Source organism: Nerophis ophidion, linkage group LG22 (assembly GCF_033978795.1).
Source record: "Nerophis ophidion isolate RoL-2023_Sa linkage group LG22, RoL_Noph_v1.0, whole genome shotgun sequence".
NCBI classification, from domain to species: Eukaryota; Metazoa; Chordata; class Actinopteri; order Syngnathiformes; family Syngnathidae; genus Nerophis; species Nerophis ophidion.
In genome coordinates, this window is record NC_084632.1 from 26,999,785 (window position 1) to 27,010,009 (window position 10,225).

Sequence of the window (10,225 nt, forward strand, 5' to 3'; positions counted from 1 at the left end):
TAATTTATTTTGTTAAAACAAAATAGGACCAAAAATTATTTAATAACAAATTTGTCAAATACTTTTTGGACCAATTTGTCAAACCGTAATATAATTATGATAACGTTTTTATGAAAGCAAATGACTCCCTTCGTTTTCCTGTTATTCTAATGTGCAACCTAAATCAACAATGGTTAGAACTGCTCCAAAAGTGTCTATGCCTCACCTGGTGTATACAGTGGTTCACCGCACGTCACTGGCGTGTATCATCATCAAGGATATAGCGACTTACTTGATGGACAATCGTTTGTTTGGTCAAGCTGGTCATGGACGTTTTTTACAGCTGATTTTGGGTAAACACTCCATTCATGTTGGCATAGCTTAGATGAAATTTCCACATTTACACCACCAAGTCACGCCGACATTCTGTCGGCTCCAATGTTTAATTCTCTCTTGATGTTCGCCTAGCTTCTATAATCAACAGCTCAACCTCTGTATATTAAAAAAAAATGGGTTATAAACCCCTTATTCATTCAAAAATAGTCATTTTGGTCATCTGTTACCAAGTCTGCCATAATTAGAACAAACACTCATTTGTTTCTAGAAGTTGGAAGTGTGCTGCTACGGAAACAAAAATAAATACGCTGAGGAGTTAAGTTCCAGAAACGCATAAAATTACCAGATACTACATATTGTTGTGAGCGTAATACGACACTATATGTATACTTGAAGTGTATAAACCAGACCTGGGCAAAGTAAAGCCCGGGGCCCACATGCGGCCCGTTAAGTTTTTCAATCTGGCCCGCAGGACATTCACAAATAATATTTTTATCGTTAAGATGAAAAACTGTAGCTGCCATTAATGATGTGCAGTGATGTTTTCTAATAACCGTAAGTATTGAACTATCCTAAGTATTTCAATGCCTAAAAACTTTGCTTTTGTATGATATTTTAGTGACTAGTATTGTCCCAATATCAATATTATTTCGAAACTTTTCGGTACTTTTCGATACTTTTATAATTAAAGGGGACCAGAAAAAAAATTGCATTATTGGCTTTATTTTAATAAAAAAATCTTACGGTGCGGCGGACCAGTACTTGTCAGTACTTTTCGGTATTGAATATGATTAATTAGTAATGCGGTACTATACCAATACCCGTATACCGTACAACCCTACGAGTTACTATGGTAATGTACGTCACAGCCGGTCAGACGAGGCACCAAGCAGTGTGGGTTGGGAGCGTTTCCACAGAGTGTTTCCAGAGAGGCCAGCCTGAAATGCGGATGTCAGGGACAGATCCGAAAGGGATTTTTACAAGTTCTAAAGCTTAGTGATGTATCACATATATCTGACTGTGGGTGGGTTTATGTTTTACCCTTTGTGTTCATATATTGCTGTGTATGTTGCATTTTGCACTTGGCTTGATTATAAAATATGTTGACTGAGAAGGAGGTGTGACGTTCATATGTTGTCAATATTCAGGGTTTTATTGTTCATAGAAAACATTTAACTTTCATTCAGTTTTTAAGACGGTTCGTCAAAACGTTTTTAGGATTGAATTAGACTTTATTGTGAGGTTTTGTAGTAGTTTTCCTAAAAATAGAACTAATTGCCCAGGCCGGTTGTAAACAGTGATTGATGTTTCTGAAATATACAATGTTGACTCCAATTTGCCACATCTTGTAAGTGTTTTGTTAAATATTTTTTTTAATCCTAAAATAAAAAAAGACATGTGTTCTTGTCTCTCATATTTATTGTGAACAATAGGCAAAATTTTTAAAAAAAAGTGCATTTTCTCTTTAATTGACCTTGGGCTAGCTAAGTGACAGGCGACTACATTTATATTATGTCTACTCAGCGCTTTGTCACCACACTACTGTCAGTTAATAGATTTTGTATGATGGTAATAATGATGTCTAGTCAATGTATTTTGCTATTAGCATTTGCAAACCCCCTCAGTTGTTGATTCAACAAGCCAGTCCCTTCAGGATTTCACTGGGGGTTTTATTTTCTTTGCGATTACCGCAGCCTATTATGCCAAAATTTGATGTCCATCCATCCATCAATTTTCTACCACTTATTCCCTTTGGGGTCGCGGGGGCGCTGGTGCCTATTTCAGCTACAATCGGGCGGAAGGCGGTGTACACCCTGGACAAGTCGCATCTCATCACAGGGCCAACACAGATGGACAGACAACATTCACACTCACATTCACACACTAGGGCCAATTTAGTGTTGCCAATCAACCTATCTCCAGGTGCATGTCTTTGGAAGTGGGAGGAAGCCGGAGTACCCGGAGGGAACCCACGCATTCACGGGGAGAACATGCAAACTCCACACAGAAAGATCCCGGATTGAACCCAGGACTACTCAGGACCTTCGTATTGTGAGGCAGACGCACTAACCCCTTTCCACCGTGAAGCCCCTGAATTGGATGTGTTGTTGTTTTTTTTTATTGTCATGGGACAAGTTTGTTATTCTAAATGTTATTTATAATTGAAGTGTTTGTGACACTAACCACAAAATGTCTTAACAACTCTAACAAAATATGCTTTATTTGCAAAAAAATGTGGGAATAGTTCACAATAATTAGTCATTTTACACCTTGCTGACACCTTATCTGACAAGGTTTTTTTTTGAGAAATTCTTGAATCACCTGCCAAAAACTATGACAATAATATTATTTATGAATAATTTTTGCAATGGGTCCCCTTTTTTCTGCCTGGAGTATCAAATGTATGTGTGCCTTCACTTGTCATCAAACTATTTATTATTTTAGAAAAAAAAACACAAATATTCAAAATCAGTGCAAAAGTCAAACATGCAGTTAACATCCGTAAGAGCAATATGTCATGTATTTGCGCAAAATAAAAATAACATAACGACTCACAATAAGGCTGAAATTAGTCCACCAGTCAGAGAAATTGAATTAACATGACCGCTGCAGGGATGTACTTGCTTAATTAGATTATACCAATAATTAAAAGTTGCCTCTCCTTTGTTGTTTTTGTGTTCAGGTGCTGACACAGATGATTTGTCCAGTGGACATAGTCCAGTCAGAGATGACAAGGCTCCTCCTCCTCCTCACCACCGCAATTCTCCTCATCCCAGCTCTCCTTCACTGGTAGGTCATCCCTCACAACACCATCATTACAGGTAATATCGAACCATACCAGCTCGGACCTCAAAAACATCTGGTTATTGCAAGCCTGGTTCCAATTTTTGAGAATGACTAAAACAATATGAAATATACAAAACATGTTTTAAAATGATAAATGTCCAATGCTGAAATTTGCATTTGTAATAGTTTTTTTGATCGACTGATGAGCTTCAGAATCCGTAACTGTGTCCCAGTGTTGCATGAATTCTAGCAGACTGAGTGTCTTGCCAGAACACCGGCTCCAATTTCTGAGCAAGCTGTACTACAATGTCACTTCTCAGATTCTAATCCTCACCACCATGGCAAGAATTAAACTAAGTGTTTTACAAGTAACATTATCACCGGAGGTCTAGAGGAAAAGGAATGGCTAAGCATGTTACACACAGGCACCGAGCCGGACGATATAAGAAGCTAATAACTAAAGCTTCAATGTAAAGTAGGGGTGATCGATACAGATTTTAATACGATTGATACCTAGTGTGGTAAAAGTATATAAACGATACTAAAGTGATTAGATTGACATTTGTCTTTTTCTTGTTCCTATTATTACCAAATATGTTTGGGGTCATGTTTGTTATTGTTTAAAAACTCAGGAGTATGTCTGGATACAGAAAGGCTTTGAGGGCAAAATCCAAATAATTTAAATAGGAGAAATCAATCAATCAATCAATCAATCAATCAATCAATCAATCAATCAATCAATCAATCAATCAATCAATCAATCAATCAATGTTTATTTATATAGCCATAAAACACAAGTGTCTCAAAGGGCTGCACAAGCCACAACGACATCCTCGGTTCAGAACCCTCATCAGGGCAAGGAAAAACTCAACCCAGTGGGATGACAATGAAAAACCTCGGAGAGGACCGCAGATGTGGGTGCTCCCCCCGCTACTTCTCTAGGGAGACCATTGCAATGGACGTCGAGTGGGTCCAGCATAATATTGTGAAAGTCCCGTCCATAGTGGATCTAACATAATAGTGAGAGTCCAGTCCATGGTGGGGCCAGCAGCAGACCATCCCGAGCGGAGACAGGTCAGCAGCGCAGAGATGTCCCCGACCGATGCACAGGCGCGCGGTCCACCCCGGGTCCAGACTCTGGACAGCCAGCACTTTATCCACGGCCACCGGACATGTGCCCCCCCCCCCTCCCCCTCCACAAGGGCGAGGGGGACGGAGCAGGAAAGAAAAGAAAGGGGAAATCAACTGGTCTAAAAGTGTGGTCTATTTAAAGGCTAGAGTATACACATGAGTTTTAAGATGGGACTTAAAATCTTCTACTGAGGTAGCATTCCTAACTGTTACCGGGAGGGCATTCCAGAGTACTGGAGCCCGAATAGAAAACGCTCTATAGCCCCCAGACTTTTTTTTGTGCTTTGGGAATCACTAATAAACCGGAGTTCTTGGAACGCAGATTTAAATAAATAGTAGGTTTTACTTCTGTTTAGTTATTGTGCACGAGCCAATTTATTTTGTTAAAAAACGAAATGTAAAATTGAATAACACAAATGTAATGCATCATCTGATTTATGACAGTACGAGAAAATTTAAAATTCAAAAATATAAGCAGATTAGCTTTAAAAACTGTCTAGTTGAGTTTACTTGCTGTTAGTGTTACATGCTATCAAACATTTCACTTCCACAAATTATTGTCATAGTATAGGATAGTTAAAGTTAAAGTACCACTAGGTGTGGTGAAATTACCCTCTGCATTTGACCCATCCCCTTGTTCTACCCCAGGTGGCAGTGCTCGGGAATAATTTTGGATAGGGACTCGAAAATCGTACCAGATCAGAGGCCAAAAATTCGGATTGGGATCAGATGCAATAAATGTTGACCTAGACGTCCCTGATTAGTTAGTCGTGTTTGTATATGATGCTTATTAGGGGTGTGGGAAAAAATACATTCAAATACGAATCGCGATTCTCACGTTGTGCGATTCAGAATCGATTCTCTTTTTTTTTTAATCGTTTTTTTTTGTTTTTTTTATCAATCCAACAAACCAATACACAGCAATACCATTACAATGCAATCCAATTCCAAAACCAAACCTGACCCAGCAACACTCAGAACTGCAATAAACAGAGCAATTGAGAGAAGACACAAACACGACACAGAACAAACCAAAAGTAGTGAAACAAAAATAAATATTATCAACAACAGTATCAATATTAGTTATAATTTCAGCATAGCAGTGATTAAAAATCCCTCACTGACATTATCATTAGACATTTATAAATATTTTTAAAAACGAACAATAGTGTCACAGTGGCTTACACTTGCATCGCATCTCATAAACTTGACAACACACTGTGTCCAATGTTTTCACAAAGATAAAATAACTCATATTTTTGGTTCGTTTAATAGTTAAAACAAATTTACATTATTGCAATCAGTTGATAAAACATTGTCCTTAACAATTATAAAAGCTTTTTTTAAAAATCTACTACTCTGCTAGCATGTCAGCAGACTGGTGTAGATCCTGCTGAAATCCTATGTATTGAATGATTATGGAATCGTTTTGAATCGGAAAAATACCGTTTTTTAATCGAGAATCGCGTTGAATCGGAAAAATCGATATATAATCGAATCGCGACCCCAAGAATCGATATTGTATCGAATCGTGGGACACCCAAAGATTCGCAGCCCTAATGCTTATAATTCAAACCCATAGACATCTCATGGTGTTCATCCAGTGTCGTGTACATGTACTCCATCAGGTGCCTGTTAAAGGTTCAGCCAACATGCCAACTGTTGAACTGCTCCAGTTGACCCTGCTGACCATGCTCTTGTTGCTGTCATCGTGGGAACCCCGCTGACTCTTGGGTGACCCATCCAGAGACTGAGAAACAGCCATGTTCTCTCCATGGATGTTGCTGTTGTTTGGCATTTAAAAAGTTTTAAAGCACAGTTTGGCCGCTCTGCTACTTTGTGGACGGTGATGATGAGGATGCTGACGATGAACTGTTGGTCCATTTTTATACATCACCTGTACTGACCTGTGTATGCTCACTTGTATTTAACTTCCATAGCATAGCTTGCACAACACTACTACTTTTTTCAAGAGGTGTAAATACAAATCTTTGTATTATATATTTATATCACGACTTTATGTAGATCGCTTGTTGTGTAAAATAGAGTTCAAAATACCATCTCTTAGCACCCAATGACATGATGCATGACAGCGGAGGTCAGTGGTAACACCACTGCCATGATTTCTTCATTTAAGAGGACCCAATGACTGCTGTTCCAAGTAATATTTACTGTATGTAACAGAGTACTTGCATACGCACCTGGTCTGCCAGAGATTAAGACAGAGCTGGAGGGATCAGTGTTTCCAACTTAACGAAATATTTAGCAAATACCAGACAGCTTAAGGACATTTTTGGCAAAACGACAAATCTATTTTCCATTTTATTGTCTTATTGGATGCTTTTGGAGACCTTTACATTTAAGCACATATCACTCTAATCAACGAGCAGTGGGTCCAGCGCTCACAAAATGTTAGTGACTCAACATATGTGCTTTTTTATTGAATATGGCTGTAAAATAACCCACTATAGTGTTTAATAAAATTGTACGAACAGTTATAGTCCATTCAAAATCAACGAGAGCATTAGGCCTTGCTCACACTGCAGGTCAATTCTGACTTTTTTGCTCATATGTGACCTTCATCCGATTTTTTCATGTCAATGAAAACTGCAATTCCGAAGTTATTTAAATCCGACCCAGGCCTCTTTTGTATATCATCAAATAGTGATAAGCATCATAATTATTTGCCAAAACAGACATAGTTGACAAATGAGCAGAAAACAGGCAAAAGTAATGTGTTTTAGAATCTCACGCCAATATTCCACCACACCCGACTGCGACTGATTGGCCACAAATTCTTCTGAGTAGACATCGAAGCAAATCCACGAGCAAGAGCAAAAATGTTTAACCTCTTCCTTCTTAATCTTCTACGCGGAATAATTTGGTTCAGAAAATGCAGACTTCGATTGCACAAAATTATTGAAATTGCCCCAAATGTGCCAAGCCTGAGACCTAGAATTGAAGCCATGTTTACTTCTGTAAACACTGCATCACGTGTGACGTCATGACGTCATGTCTGCACGTGGGTCAGATTGTGTTCACATTATACATGGCATTTTTTGAACGACTACATAAAAAGATCCGATTTGACCAAAACAAATCTGAATTGGATATCCTACCTTGCAGTGCGAACGTAGCCTTAGAGTCTATATTTCACTGCACCAATGAATGCACCAAACCGCTACCGGGTCTAGCCAAATATCCATACATCTTATCCGAAGTCGGTTCATGGGGGCAGGAGCCTATGCAGAGAAGTCCAGACTTCCCTTTTCCCAGCTACTACGTCCAGCTCTTCCCGGGGGGATCCCGAGGAGTTCCCAGGCCAGCCGGGAGACATAGTCTCTCCGGCTATTCCTGGGTCTTCCTTGTGGTTGGATGTGCCCTAAACCCTTCCCCAGGGAGGGTTCGGGGGCATCCTGACTAGATGTCCCGAATGACAGAGCTTTGCACCCTATCTGAAAGAGAGAGCCCTGCCACCTGACGGAGGAAATTCATTTTGTCCGCTTGTACTCGAGATCTTGTCTTTTCAATCATAACCCAAACCTCATGACCATAGGTGAAGATAGAGACATAGCTCGACCGGTATATTGAGAGCATTGACCTACGGCTTGGCTTCTTTTTCGCCACATTGGACTGATGCAGGTTCCACATCACTGCAGACGCTGTGCCGATCCGCCTGTCAATCTCACAATCCACTCCTCCCCCACATGTGAACAAGACCCTGAGGTACTTGGAGGTACTTGAACTCCTTTCCTTGGGGCAGGATCTCCTCTCCAACCCGGAAATGGCACTCCATCCCTTCACCGGCAAGAACCATGGACTTGGACTTGGAATTGCTGATTCTGGTCCAATACTCCATACACGCTGAGCCCTTTCCTCAGGACTTCCCGAGGGACACGGTCGAATATCTTAAGTCCACAAAACACATGTAGAATGGTAAGGAAAGACCCTCGTGGAACATGCCGAGAGTATGAAGTTGGTCCACAGTTGTATTGTTCACCCACTAATAGGGAACGTGAGCTGGGATTAGGCTGTCGTGAGACAGGTTAGTTTTACCCTACTAATGATGTGTTGTTGCAATATATATATCTAACAAAACAATCAAGGGTAGTATGGCACTCTTTTGTAGTTTTATAGAGAACCTACTGTAGTCTTGTACTGTCACCTTGATAGCAGAAATGCAATTTACTTGCGCTAAAAGCTACAAGAGCTGCTTACGATAATTTACTTTAGTGTGCCTAGATTATCTCACGCACGTGTGTGATTGCATCAGTTGAGCACACAGCCGTTGTCCATCTGATCTTGGCTATAACAAGGGTGCCCGCACTTCGATGAAATAAACACTTTGAATTCAAGAAAGAACTCATAGCAGAGTAGGGATGTGCTGTTCCTGGAGGTGGCGTTCGTTTTTCGCCACTCATCGCCATCAAGAGTCTTCAATAAAATTTAAGAGTGATGTGTTTGTCCATTTATCCATATCATTTGTCAATTTTATGCGTTCCACACATATCAGTTACCAAATTTCACTGTGAAAGTTACAATAGATTTTTTTTTTATACTGACTTAATGTAAATTGAAAAATGGTACGACTGGTATTTACCTGTTTTTGATGCAAAATTTACAATTGTTTTTACAGTGGATTACTGTAAATAGAAAATTGGTACCACGTTTATTTTTACTGAAAAAGCTGATCTGCCAGGTTTTCACAGTAAAATCTATTGCTAATTTTTTTTTTTTTGCAATATATATCTGTTAGGGCTTCTGAAAATAATCAGAATTGTTATTTTCACTTATTCTGTTTCAAAGCCTTAAAATAATTCAAATTCATAATTTTTCTAATGTATATATCAGAGCTGTCAACATTAACGCGTTATTGCATGTGATTAATAAAAATGTTTTATCGCGTTATCAAATATGAATTGAGATTAATCACGCCCTGCGGGTCAAGGCTTAACCCGGAGGTCGTGCGCATTTGTTACACAGTCTGTGATTGCCAGGAGAGGCAGCCCATTCAGTTTCGAAAGGGTTGCGACCTCGAGGAGCTCCTGCTAAATATGGAACATTTGGCAGAAATATCGGACAATTCTACAAACTTTATGGCTGGCTCACATCGTGGTCACTCCGTGATCACGTACGACCGCCAGACACTTCTGGATGTGGACATATCGGGCCGTTTTGGACTGATAGACGCGTGCTTGCTAGACCTGCTAACTAGCACGGGAATACTTCGACGGCTACATCCAGCGGCCTGTGAAGCAGGGGAGTATAGTAGCAGCGGGGGCCGTCTACGGAGCAGACGCCAGCGGTGTGATCGGAAACGCGAATGCCGAGCGGGGCTAAAAACAAAGCAGAAGGCTAATCCCCACAGAACACCACTTCCCTCCATCCTGAAGCCGGATTTAAATGGAAGATGCGAGACTACTGGTCTGGGTAAGGAGTCAGTTAAATTAGAACAAGTTTTTTCTGCTTTGAGTGTTTCAGAGTTGGACATGTGTTTTACTGAGGTGGCTAACTATGATGCGGCAAGTTTATCAAAGCAACAAACGAACAATCGGAAAATTCCCATCGTATCAATTCCTAGATATGGTCGTAATTATACTAAATGCACTGGGCATAATAAAAACAACATTATTAATATTGCTACTATGGAGAATTTGATCAAAAATTCCCTAAAACAGCCCACTATATAATATAGGTTTTTTAAACATAAGATCATTGTCTCCCAAAACGTTGTTAGTTAATGATATGATCAGAGACAACAATCTTAACGTCATCAGTCTCAGCGAAACCTGGCTTAAACCAAACAACTTTTTTGCGCTAAACGAGGCATGTCCTCCTAACTTTACACATGCGCATATTGCCCGTCCTCTTAAAAGGGGTGGGGGGGTTGCACTAATATACAACGAAAACTTTAACCTTAGTCCTAACATAAATAATAAATATAAATTGTGTGAGGTGCTTACTATGAGGTCTGTCACACCGCTGCCTCTAC

The 10,225-nt window shown here is 39.9% G+C and overlaps 1 protein-coding gene across 1 annotated transcript in view; it reads left to right on the forward strand.

The window, feature by feature from the left end:
- LOC133540742 (glypican-5-like) overlaps nucleotides 1-8,689 on the forward strand; it is a 130,846-nt gene extending 122,157 nt beyond the window's left edge. Inside the window, exons 10-11 of the mRNA XM_061883632.1 lie at nucleotides 2,999-3,105; nucleotides 5,862-8,689. Of these exons, the coding sequence (XP_061739616.1) occupies nucleotides 2,999-3,105; nucleotides 5,862-5,960 (206 nt within the window). The 3' untranslated portion in view covers nucleotides 5,961-8,689. The remainder of the gene's footprint in view (nucleotides 1-2,998; nucleotides 3,106-5,861) is intronic.
- Nucleotides 8,690-10,225: the final 1,536 nt, after the last annotated feature.